Below are 13,536 nucleotides of genomic sequence, written 5' to 3'. Positions count from 1 at the left end.
CTTGTGTAAACACGTCACGCCTGATGCTGCTGCTAAAGCTCAGCTGTCTTAATCAGTAAAAACTAAACAAAATTAAAATCCTCAGCTAATTCTTCCAAACACCCTTAATGAAGTGCAATTTGAGCGAATCTATTAAATGTTAGCAGTTCATTACCTTTGGAAACGGCTTTGGCGGCCATGAGATAATCATGTTTGCTTGCTGTTGACATAATTTCAAGTCAGATTCAGCTCAACTTTCGGAAATTCGCAACTTGGTAATTACACAGACTGACAGAAATTATGTTGGCCATCATTAGAGAGCGCTGCGACTGTTCTAAATCGAGAATCCAACGTTCGCACCCTCTTTTCTCTCTCTGGCTCGTTACGTAACTTTGACTGCCGCTTATTAATACACATGTCAATAGCTATAAATATACTTCTGCGGTGACGTCTGAAAATGTCTGCCATTATTGCCACATTTCAAACAACATAAATAATGTCTCTAAGTGGCTTGACGAGCACATAAAAGACTCCCTCCCTCCCTCTGCTCCCTGCACACCATCTACTCTGACGTCTTCTCTCTTTCCTGCTTCGCCGCAACTTCACCAAAAGTAACTGCGGTTCCACATTTACTAGGTCCTACCAAACCATTAGCCTCCCGGTTCCAGTCACCATAGTGTGAAGTACACCGAGAAATGCAACGCAGTCAACTAGCCACAGACTAGCAATTTGCCGGCACAATTACTGATCAGTGCAGACAGTGCGGAGTATAAATAAGCAGTGTGAATGCTTCTGATGGTATAGGATTATCGCGTGGGTTCTGGTGTAGGATCTGCAGAGGGGTGAAGAAGAGCGAACATGTGCTAATTAGTGCATATTGGAGTATCGTCAGTTTTGGTTCATCCTCTGGGCTACATAACTGTCTGCACAGTTCCACACAGAACCAAAGCCCAACCAGCTGACTGACGTTTCTAGGTTGATGGAAACGCAGCAGCGGTTAAACGAGGCTGGCTATAAATCATCTTTATACACCACTGAAACCACAAGATCCCACTGTGCAGAAGGAAGACCTCAATGGATGAACGGCACATAGAAATTGACACATCAGGGCGATGAACACAGATCAGTTGTAAGTCAGTCAGTCACATTAGCTCAGAGAGAAGCGGTGTTTTTAGGGGCTACGTCATGCAGCCTCTGGGTGTAAATCACACCTCTCCTCTCCCAAGGGTGGGGTGTGATGGGGGGGGCTCCAGATGCTGTTGGGTGTGGTTTTGGTGGTAGCGGTGTTGACACAGATTTGGGGTTGTGGGATGAGCCAGGGAGGCATGTTCTCCTCACTGCGTCGAGACCGTGTCACGTTGTTTTGACAGAGTCGAACTGCTCCCCGGACAGCGTCTCACTCGCTTTAATCGCAGCCAAACTCTCGCCGGCTGCTCGAACACGTCTGGCTTCGGCTCCACAAAACTCCGTCTGCCACTCACAAGATTTATGGAGTCGCTCCACGCTTTCTGAGAACGTGGGAAATCACGAGCAGATTGTTGAACGGCTGCGTTCCAGCAGGATAAATGACTTCGATGACATTTCTTAGAGTCGTGCCTTAACACATTACCACGCGAGTATTAACTGACTCTGCTGCTTTTGTTTTTCAGGGCAAATATTGATGAGGTGGAGACAGAGGTTGTGGAGATTGAGGCGAAACTAGATAAGGTAAGGCCGTGCATCCATCAGCTCCATAACTCAGCAAATGTTAATGAGACCATTCTTGATTCATTGCTCTCTATGGGAAACTTTTGGTTTCCCCCTTTTGTCTTCCTTTCAAACACTTTCTAAGTTATGCTGAATAAGGTTTGTTTGTTCGATTGCTGCACAATTGCTTAAGAAAACCAAAAATTGCGGCTAGAACTTGTCAATTTGACCAGTATTTAAAGTTATCGTCTTATAACTCTCTGGCAAAAACAACAAAGCATTTTATTCATCTGTTACAACCAACATTTGTTGCTTTTCTTGCTCCACAGGCCACCAGCTGATTTACTTTGTGCTGAAGGCAAAGTTACATAATGTGCTTTAAAGCAGCAATGATTTGTTCCAAGGGTGTCCTCTTGGGACTTTAATTCAGAAATTAGAACCGTGTGATCTGTAGGATTCAACCCTTATATATTACTTGGGTGTGCAAAATTCAAAGCAGCTAAATTTGGGAAGGTTTAAAAAATATTCTTAATTATTTTCTTGTTATTTGGCTTGCGTGGACATCGCAGTGTGATAGTTGTTTTGGTTGCACAAATACTATAATTAATGCATCCACTGCATATGAAATTGACTGTAGTTAATTTTAAGCAGTCCAACATACGACTGGCAAAATACGAGAAAAAAAAAAACAGGTCCTGCAGGGTTTAAAGCACCAACCATTAATAATGATGTACCCAGTTGGTGTCTGTCTGAGGGCCTTTTGGAGAATGAGCTTCATCTCTCTAATGTCGGCATAATGAAGCTGCAAAATGAAAATTCCTTTTACTACTCAACTAACCCATTTCTTAAAAATTAGTTCTGTGTCTCACAAGTGCTGTGCTGAACGTTTTAAATAATATATAAAGGAATCCATGAAACATATGGTGCCCCATGGTTTCTCACTCTCATTTCTGCTCCATGGTACAGTAGTAATAGCGCATAACAAATTACGGAAAAGGAGAATTCGTGGTCGTCCTTCACATTCTGTCACACTTTATAGTGTCACGGGCAGATATTAGACACAGCTTGCCATTACAGTCAGCTGCTCACTGATGGCGATGCATTACTCCGCAGTGCCTAATCCCATAGTGCTAACATTCCTGGCCTGCACCGCTCGCAGTCCTCTCTCTGCCTTATCTGCTGCACATTACGCCGCTCAGTCAAGTTGAAAAGTTCAGTTAAGGTTTGGTGAAACGTGACATGGCAGCAGTGCAAGATGGGAATCACGGAAAACATCAGACTGCGCGGTTTTCAAAGCTTCCAGTTGCCCTCTAATGAGGCAGCCAGATGCTGTTCCTGCAGCGCTCGTGTCGCAGGTCCATCTGGTCCTTTTGACTCCGACGGTGTCGAGGGGGCCACAATTACTGGAGTGCTTTTTCTGCCGCAACACATACTGCATGTGACACACACATATTTACCTCGCACCTAAATTTGATAACATCTGCGGGTGTGGGAACACTCAATATATATTTTAAGTACTTTGGAGAATTTGATCTAATATAAACCAGCTGAAAGGTTTAAAATTAGACCTGGAAAAGGAGAAAAAGCTGGGGGAAAAAAAGCTGACTTACCAGTGTAATTTTCTACGGTTAACAAGACAAGGCTCTTAAGGCTGGTTAAGTAGCAAGCTCATGTTAATTGAGTAGGTCAGTGTTTTTGATACTGACCTACTTTCCCAGTTTAATTTGAATAGTAAATATGAAGTGAGACAACCAGGCGCACCACAAATGATGCTATGCTAAAAAGACACTGTTAGCTTAGCGTGGCATAAAGAAACAGGGGAACAGCTAGCCTGTAAAAGCTTTTTATCTTTAAATTATGTCTACTGTGCGACATGTATTTACCTAATATTTATCTAAATTTGATAACGTGTTGTAAGTTGTAGGATTGCTATGAAACGTTCATGTCTGTATGCTCAAACAAGTTTTCTCATCTAGCCATCTGCAAAAAACAAAAGAACTAATAAGTGTTTCTTCCCAAAATGGGAAACATGTCCTTTAAAGTCACGAAAAGACTTCATCAGCCTCATGTCTGGTTAGCAGCTGGGAGGAAATAGGACTGGCCTTAGAACAAAGGGTTGAACGTTAAGAAGAAATAAATTTTCCTCCCATGAAAGTAGAAGCTAAACAAAGCAGGCTTCACGGTAGACGTCACAAATTTCACTGACAGTCGCAGAGAAAATGCACATTGACGTACACAAAAACATTCATGCTGAATTATCGGTGTCTGGCATCAATTATCCGGCCCTGGCTAACGTTAAGCCACTGCGCGCATGTGTGCTTGGTGGCATGCTCATGTGAGGCGCTAACATGTGGAGCCCACCTGTACCCACTACTGTACTGCATGCGAAAACAGGTGGACAACAAACGTGCAGCTGCGTGATCATGACCAGAGGCTGGAGCAAAGTAAAACAAATGTTTGAGGGTTTTTACTCGGCACATGAGGTTGGGCCGTAAACATTAACGCCCTCGAGCGCTGATTGCGCCTCACTGATGGTCACGTGAGGCCTCTCGGTGGAGCGGAGTTCTGTTTATGTCAAGCATTGTCACACATCAAGAGGCGGTGTAAACACTAGGAAGTGTAAAACCTCATTGAGACATGATTAACTCATCGTACTGGACAGTATTTTACCAACAGTAGCATTTCCATGGTGGGATGGGTTAAGCTTGGTTTATAGTAATGTATCACCTCTACAACATAGCTCCAGACCTTACGGGTGAAGTCGAAATCATAACTTGTAAAGAATGATTTTCTTCACCTTCTCAGGATGCTTCTACCACCTGTCACAAGTTAACACACACACACACACACACACACACACACATATATATATTCACACTCTCACAGTCTGTTTTTGGCATTGGCATGACTGTAGCACAATTTGTGGCTTCCATCTGCTCATGTTGCTTCAGACCAGCTCAAATAACGTTAAAAACATCCCTAAAAAATCCTTCAAAGTGTCTGCACCAGCCAAACAAGACACGTCCTCATTGTCCCTAATGATAACTGTAGCTCTGCTAATATGATATGAATGCTGAAAGCTTCACACTACTCTACATGCTGTGGTCCCTGCGTTTAACCTCCCGCCTGTCTCTTCTCCACAGCTGGTGAAGCTATGCAGTGGAATGATCGAAGCGGGGAAGGCGTACGCCAGCGCCAACAAGCTCTTTGTCAGTGGCATCCGGGATTTGTCTCAGCAGTGCAAGAAGGACGAGATGATCTCGGTGAGGTCTACAGCCGCACTTTGATCCAACAAGGCCTTTGTTGTGGCTTTCATGGCTTTATTCGTAATTTAGTGGAGAGGGTTCTTGCAGCTTGTGTCGTCAGAGAACGGGGACTTTCCTCCTCTTCGGGCGTTAGCCGTGCAGCCCGGCCTGTGTGTGAACAAACCTGATTACTAACAGATTAGTCAGTGAGAATCAGTTGGGCCTGGAAACTTACATCTGGCTCGGCTCGTAGCACCGTTGGACTATTTTCATTGCTGCTGCTGCTGACATTAAGTACTATTAAAAGCCTTCTTGGCTCCGGTCGTATGACTAATTGTGAGTTTCTTATTAAAGTCTTGTTCACATTTGTAGTTTCCATTGTTAAAAAAAGAAAGGAACTGAATCAGCCGGGCGGCTATTAAAGCTCTTTTTTCCCGTACATGGTTCAAGTGCACCTTAGTGACATTAACCAGGTTTGACTTCACTTTTACATTGCTGATCTTTTCATTTTCTTCTATTAAAAATTCAAATAAATTATGGATTCAGTCTGTGGTATTGTCAAAAATGCAATAACAGCAGCAGTTAAGTGAATATTTACGAGTATGTTATGTTGTTAAAGAATGTTTGGTGTCATTTTCTGTGCAGGAGTGTCTGGAAAAATGTGGGGAAAGCCTCCAGGAGATCATAAATTACCACATGGTAAGTGAGCCATTAGCTCGACATACAGTAGATGAGGCCGTGCAGCACAATCCTAAAGTAATACATGACATTTGAAGGCTCACTAAGGTGCTATATTCCCTTTACTTTGATGCTGAGGAGTCACACTGAGCTGCGTTTTCATCTTCTTTTACATGTCAGTATGGTGCAGTCTATCTGCTGCTGTATCGGCATCAGACTGCAAAAAAGGACCCAGCTAAGATGCAAGATTTATATGATGCCTCACATAGCATCGCTAACCAATAGGACTTTAGTGAACAGATAATGCTTTATAATTTAGAAGCCATTTATAAAAACAAGTTTGAGGTTGCTGGGTTGTGAAAAAATCCTGTCTTCTAGGTCATATAAGTCTGCTAATTATCAATTAAGTCTAAATTGATAGTCTTGAGGATCTTTAATTATCAAATAATTGTTGTTAATAGTCCTGTTTGGCAGATTGTTCCACTTTATAGGATTTTGCATTTTAAAGCAATGTATTTAAATATGAATTCATTGACTATATACAGGTTTGTGTTTCTTGATCTGCGTGAACCTTACATCTACCCACAATTACATCATAGTGTAAATCATAGTGAATATATGAGCAATGTTTCGGAGGTATTACACTGGAATGTGTTATGCTGGGATGTATTTCTGATACTTTTCCCACCATTTTGAATGCAGTATGAACCACTACTCCAAACTAACCTCACATTAAACGTTAAGTTCTATTAATTCCCCTCTGCTATAGATTAAAGGCCCTGTTAACTCATTTATAAAAGACTGATCAACCATTGAGTTGCTACTCATAACCTGGTAACAGTTACATTAAAGCAATATTTTCCTGATTCCCAGGTTCGTTACTGTTATTTTCCCCTTTACTTACTGGGTCATTACCTCCTCCCAACCTTGAGGGCTCATGACCCCCTGCCTCCATCCTGCCCCTCCAAGGCCCTTTGAACTCCATTAGCTTAAACCCGTGCTTGGCAATGCTGTAAAGTGCAGAAGGTGTGTGTGTTTGTGGATCACATTCCTTTCTGAAGCCGTGAAAAAGATATGTCGCCGTAAATCAGCGCTGCCTCCGCCCCACCAGTTCTCAGTCTGTCGGTCCAGCAGGAGGTCAGCTTTCCACATCGAAGGTTAATGGCCCAGGTCGCTAAGACAGGCGTGGATTAGCATTAGCTGGTGGACAGTAGTAACCCTATATAACCTTGACTTGTTGTAGAGCGTGTCAAATACAGTCAGTCTTGTGTACAGTACGCATGTCAATACCGTGTGTGCATTCAGCCTCTCTCAAAAAAATAAATACCTTAAAAGGTATTGAAAAGAATTAAGTTTCATTTACAAAGGTCTTGAATAGTTGTTTTTGGACGTCTGATGTTTGGCAGTAATGTTGGTTGTAAAAAATCTGTGTGTAGCGGGAGACTTTCTACTCCCATAAACTGAAAGTACGACTGTTGCAGCAAAATTTCAAGCACAGTCGCTGCTGCAGCTGCTCTGCTAAAGTAAGGAGGTCCATCAACTCAGAAGGAAGTTGGTTTATCCATTTAGATCGATTCGATAGGGAGAGGCGGTGTAAGCATTTAACAGTCTGTTCAACAGGAAAATATTAATCAACGCTTGATGTAACCGTGTGACTCTCTGTTCAGATTATGATTCCGGTTGGGTTGAAGAAATATTGACCATTTAAACATCTTTTCTTGTTGTCACCTTTTAAAAAGCAGACTTCAAAGCTTCGTCTGTCAGTCAGTGTTTGTGTCAGGCTGACGGATTCCCTGTATGTCTGGTTCATTGTGTCACAGTTTAGAGACCACGAGAGAGCGGTTTGGCCTGGGACCAGCTGGCCTCCGTCACTGTGATCTCAGCTGGGTTTTCAGCCTCCTGCTTCCCCTCTCCCTCCCTACAGTCCATTAGAGCCGAGAATCTGACTGGACATTAATATGATTGTCTCTCAGTGGTTCCTTTTTTTTTCTTTGATGTGAAAGTGGAACAGAGCAGGGCGGGAGGGCCATTGTAAGAGCACTGTGATAAGAGGGATTCCCCCGAGATGAAAGAAGATACGCAGTTACATTTTCTACTTGGCATAATTTGCATGTTTGTATATTTAACCAGGAATGTGCATTTTACTGTGCCATGATGGTGTAGCCGAGGGACTCCAGCAGTGCTCCAATGAATAAGAAATGATGATGGTTATATCTGCTACTTGAGATGGATGTCCCTCGGTGTGCATGCTTTGCCGTGCAGCTGCCGCTGTGCTTTCCCAGCACAGCAGACACTCAAGAATAATAAATGCCATCGTTCAAATGGGGTGCTGAGTGCCAGCCAACCCTGTCTCAGCCGCGCTCTGATGCCTTTAAAATCTGGAGGAGAAACACAAATGGCACGTATGCTTGAACATATACAGAGACAAGCAAACTCAATGATCCAAGAGAAGTATAAAAGAGTCTTGGCCCTCGCTTCCCTCCATTTCCTGATAGCTTGGCTCTCTTGCCAGTCCAATACCACACAACAGAACAAACAGGCTCTGTTTGTATGAACGTCGGGAGCAGGCCAAGTATAGCTCTTTTTAGTTCAGCGCCAATCCTGCGAGTCCTTTTCCTTCCAAAGATTTCACAATAGCGTTTTCTTTTACACGGGCAGAAACATCAACTGAATCAGGCCAACATTTTATCAGTTTCTGTTCAATTCAAGCATGAAACTCCATTTGAATACTCAATGAATTATTGACTGATGTTTGACTCTCTGAACATACATTAGAAATGAGGGGGGACTGACATAAAGAGCCAAGGAGAGGTGAGCTGAACTCTCATGTTCTAATGTACTGAAACCTGTAAAAAGGTCATATTTAGATGGGATTCACAGTAGGTAGGTCACAGTTAAGTCTCATGTATTTTCAGTATGATTTCCTGGATTTGGATGCCTTTGGATGAAATAATTATGTTCTTGCAGTGGGATGTAAATACTGAATGAGTGAATTCCCTTGTGGGATGCTAAAGCCAAACCATCTCTCGGTTATATTTGGAAACTGGAAAACAAAGCAAGGCACAGTAGGACGGAAAAGAAATCCTTACGCTGCTCTTTATTCATGGAAAGAAGTTACATGAATGTGAATCCTTCGAATCCACATGTGATGCTTTTCCTGTTGAGAGATCAAGATCACTTTCGTGTTTATGAAGTAAATGTAAAACGTGGGGTCTAAGAGTGGAGTCTTAAGCCCCCTTCATGTGTAAAGCTTTTCGCTTGTCACCCATCGCTCTGTGCCAGACAGATGGTTGTTAGTCGGGGTTCCAGACTCCGGTTGCCTAGGTAACCCTTTTGCATATTTTGCACCCCAAATATGTCTAAATGATTTAAATAAAACCCTAATATGACATTATGGATCGCCAAGAAGTAGCTCTTCTTGGTGTCTCTGCTTTCTATGTGACAACAAAACAACGCAGCTTCATCTGGTTTCACCCAATGCTTCAAGCCCAATAAAAGCACAGAGATCGCTTCCTGAATTTCATTAACATAACATATATAACAGTCCAGTGCCAACAAAAATCCTCTAATCAGCACAATTAATACACATTAGTTTGCTTCATCCAACCAAAGACCAAAGTGTAAAAACACTGAAGCCTCATCTTTTCATGGAGGACCTGTTATTGAAATGTATGATGCATGAACCATAACTGGAGCAGCACGGTGCCAACAGGAAAATGTGGACAACCACATGTCATTATTTTAGGAACTCCAACCATTTATATGCTGTAACTTCCTGTCTGAAAGTCTAAAAACACCAGTGATTTATAGTAATGAGATTTTTCCCTGATTTAACAGACATATGTGTTCTGACACTTGTGCAGGTCTGAGGGTAATTGCTCACCTGATTTCATGACATTATTCTGTCTGAACACGCTGGTGGACTGAGAGGGGAATTAGCAAACTGACAGTGGGTACAGTAGTCCCTTGTGATTTATCAGTATCCGCCTCATTCCTTAGCGCTGAAATCAGGTTGCTGAAGATGTGCCAAATTTTCTTGACTTACTTACAACATGTTTGACAATGTTTCCTTTACATTCAGTCACATTCCAGCTCCATTACCTGTTTCTATCTGTCAAGCGTGGGAGTAAAATGCTCTGGTGGTCTGTCTTTCAAGTTCATACAAAACAATGGCTCGTTCATTAGGCTAACATGACTAATCTGTTGCTACAACAGGAGCTTTGTGAATGTGTAGTGAGCAGCACTTTGAGCTAACATAAGCTAACTATAATGCTAATGCAAGAAACTTAGTTGGTCCATATGTTTATACAGTTTGAAACTAATAATCTAAACATGCAGCCTGTTAAGTAATAAAATACATTTTCCAAAAGTTGAGATATGCTGTCTACATGGAGCCCTCTAACCCAGGATGTTACAATGCTCACAGTTAGCACATTGGAATGCCTTTGTTGTTAGCATCTTAGCAAGCTAACACTCTCAGCAGAGAAGAAAAGTTTTATTTCTGTACATTAGAATCATCATATTGAGTTTAGTTTGTATATATTTTAGTTTGTATTATATTTTATAAAAATACATATTTTTTATAACATATAATTGAGGGTGACCAGATTTAAGTCTTGGCTCTAGTAGAACAAAATCACAGACAGTTTTGAAATTCTTTCAAAGTTTTGGTTTGACGCTTTTTCATGTCTCAAAAAGAGGACATGTCTAAAAAAAAAGAGCCTGTCTGGTCACCTTAAATAATATTTCTTGTAATGCTATCCCATTGTTTTGGTTGACTAGCTAGGAATTGAACAAACCCTTGATTATTAGCTTGTTGTGTAGCAGCAACAGAAGAAGAAGCTAAAGGTGAACTGTGATCAAAACATTTTAGCATGTTTTGCTGCTGTAACAGCCTGTGAACATTTATTGTAAAAAGTATATCATTTAGGCTTATTACTTATTATTTCTTAATACTTTTTCCACATGTAATTTTTGGAAATCTGCATTGTTTCATATTTTTAAAATGTTTACAACCTTATGTATTTCACTAGCAGTTATTTTCCATCTCTCATGGTTCATAGCCGCACTTAAAGGTAACAGTTGGTCATTTGAGCAGCATCAAACAGAAAACAGAAAAGTTTGTTTTTTTTAAATAAACATGGGATGTAATGTTCAATGATCAAAACTCAAAGTGGTACCTCTAAGCTCAAAGTACAGCTTAAACTGACAGAAATTCTGTTTTCTTATGTATTAGAGCCTAGACTAGAGTATCTGATAAGTGGAGTTTTGACCTGATGCTGACCTGCCAGATGATGTAGCTGTTGTTAAGGTTCAACCTTTGTTGTCCTTGAATGTCTGTTATTCATTTCTAACAGGCAACTGACAGCCACCACCATCCCCAGTACCCAGTTGTCATTTATGCAAATTAAATATGGGCAAACTTCGTAGCTTGAGGTCCCGTATATTTAGTGCTGCTGTCCCCTGTTACAGTTGGTCTGTTTCACGTTTCGCAGAGACAACCTGTGGCATCTTGGTCCAATGAGAGTAGGGTGTCAACTTGCCACAAAGCAGCTCAGGAATGCAGCAGGCTGTGCTTACCCCCAGAGCCAGGACGTCTCCCAGCAGCTCTCATGCCACACACAAACATCATGGAGGTGTGCCGGTTGAACTGACTGCATTTAAAGACGTTAAAGAAGTCAACATCAAACCACCGTCCATCTCCGATGGACTAATCTGACGCTGGTGTTTGTGTGGATTGTGCGCCCCGCTGCACTGCTGATTTTGTCTTGAGTCATCACCTGTTTGTGGGAGTCCTGATGGCACAAGCTTTCAGTTCTCACTTGCACTTTTCTAAGGATGCTTGTTAAACTGCATCCATGGAAACAGATTGGCCACACATGTGCAATCAGACCTGAGTGTTTTGCTGCCTTTGAACATGCTGCTTTTTAAGAAGTTGCCTCACCTTTGAGCGTGTAACTGGGGAGTAACATAAGGCAGAGTAGTGTTGCTCTTCTTGTTTGTCCTTTAGCATGAAGTCTATAATATAGACTCCTGCTGTGTACTGATGCAGATGTAAGAAGGTGCCGTTTGTGTCAGCTGGCTGTTGGCTGTGTTATTTGTGGTGTGTTCAAGTGCTTCGGTTTGGCCCAAACACAGCTAAATTGTTGCCGGTTGGTCTTTGTTGTCATTTATGCGTGTCCAGGCCTTGAGAGGCGTTAGAATCACAGTAAAACTGATCTCTTCCATCTGAGCCACATGTTTATTTTTAAGTATAATCCAACAGCAGTCTCATCGTCACTGTTTGTAATCTCCAAGCTAAAACACCTATAAGCTTAGATTTATCGGGCCTGGCAAACTCAAATCATCTAATCCACACATACACTTGTTTATCCAATTATTCAGGTAGGATGAGAGTGAAAACCATTTAACGGGTCCAGCTGCTCAGGAGTGGCGACAACACATGGGCTTTGACAATTTCACTGGTTTGCACACTGCTTTGGATGCAGACTCTGCAGTGTCACATTGTACCTAAAACCTCCTCTCCTCCCTCGCGCTGCTTCCCTCCCTCCCTCCCTCCCTCTCCACCCGAGTGACCTATTTAGAAGCAGCAACCACAGATGAAGTGCTCAGAGGGTGAAGGAGAATAGGAGGCATCTTGAATGTAAAACACCTCACTGAAGGCAGCGTGCTATTGTGCTAGACCGGGTGTATTCGAGTCAGAGTGCCACATTCCTCCTCTATTCATTCCAACAGGCTTTAAGGTCTGATTTGCATAATCTGCATGCATCTTGTAAAAAAAAAAAAAAAAATCAAATGAAAATAAAATGTGTACTTTGTCGCCCCCTGTTGGTTAAGAGTGCACCTCCCCTCCAAATTACCTAAAACATGAAAGAGTACAAATTACTGTTAACGTGCATTCATTTTCAGTTTTTTGACCAGGTGACAATTTATAACTATAAACATTTTTTAGTAACACCCTATCTAACAATTAGTCATATTTAAAAGTAACTTTATTTTTAATAGATTACAGCAGATCACATTTTAATTTAGCTTAATAACAAGACTGAAATCTAGAATATGCTGCTGCTAATTGTTTTTCATATTAAATATTAAATAGTCATTTCTGATTTGTCTTCAGATATTTCCTAAAGGTCTTGTTGTTACATTTTAGATGTTTTACAGTGTCTGGTATTTTGACTCGGTTATTAAAATGGTAATCTGGCAGTGTCCGAAATTGGTTGCTTTTCATCTCCATTCGAAAATGATCAAGAAGCACTAATGTCATGTTTTCATCTGTTACAGATTCTGTTTGATCAAGCCCAGCGGTCCGTCAAGCAGCAGTTGCACAACTTTGTGAAAGAGTGAGTAAAACCTCCAATTTTGCTGCAGAATATTAAAAAAAAAGTGTATTAAATATTGAGCACAGGTGGAGAAAGGCAAAGTCTACAACCTTTAAAAGGCAAACATGTCCTTGTTAACCCTGAAAACCTTTTTAGTGTGCTGAAATATTAAACATGACACAATCTGCTACAGCCCAAATATGTTGTCTGGGACGTATCATGAGCGATGCAGCTAAAGTAGACGACTGTGGGGAATACTTCTTGAATCTAAATACTAATCCAGTGCGAAGTTTCTGTGCTGACGTGTCACGTGAATTTCTGTCAGGGATGTTCGGAAGTTCAAGGAGACCAAGAAGCACTTTGACAGGGTTCGTGAAGACTTGGAAATAGCGCAGGTGAAGAACGCTCAGGCGCCCAGGAACAAGCCCCATGAGGTTGAAGAGGCCACTGGCACACTCAGCATCACCCGCAAGTGCTTCCGACACCTCGCCCTGGACTATGTACTGCAGGTCAGAGAGACGACTGTGAACCAATACTTCTTCATTGTTCCTGCATAGTGTTTCCTATGGAGTAGTGGTGGAAGAAATAAACAAGATCAACCAACAGCATGTACTTAAAGTATCCAA

At 41.8% G+C, this 13,536-nt stretch overlaps 1 protein-coding gene across 11 annotated transcripts in view; it reads left to right on the top strand.

Moving 5' to 3' along the window:
* LOC125007880 (arf-GAP with coiled-coil, ANK repeat and PH domain-containing protein 3-like) overlaps positions 1 to 13,536 on the top strand; it is a 59,745-nt gene that overhangs the window by 24,763 nt on the left and 21,446 nt on the right. For all 11 annotated transcript variants that reach the window (XM_047584825.1, XM_047584792.1, XM_047584853.1 and 8 more), the window contains exons 2-6: positions 1,629 to 1,686; positions 4,809 to 4,928; positions 5,556 to 5,609; positions 12,873 to 12,931; positions 13,236 to 13,419. In XM_047584825.1, coding sequence (XP_047440781.1) covers positions 1,629 to 1,686; positions 4,809 to 4,928; positions 5,556 to 5,609; positions 12,873 to 12,931; positions 13,236 to 13,419 — 475 coding nt within the window. The remainder of the gene's footprint in view (positions 1 to 1,628; positions 1,687 to 4,808; positions 4,929 to 5,555; positions 5,610 to 12,872; positions 12,932 to 13,235; positions 13,420 to 13,536) is intronic.

Source organism: Mugil cephalus, chromosome 1, assembly GCF_022458985.1.
Source record: "Mugil cephalus isolate CIBA_MC_2020 chromosome 1, CIBA_Mcephalus_1.1, whole genome shotgun sequence".
Classification (NCBI taxonomy): domain Eukaryota; kingdom Metazoa; phylum Chordata; class Actinopteri; order Mugiliformes; family Mugilidae; genus Mugil; species Mugil cephalus.
The sequence above is the reverse complement of the archived record's forward strand: the minus strand, read 5'-3'. Positions and strand labels throughout refer to the sequence as shown.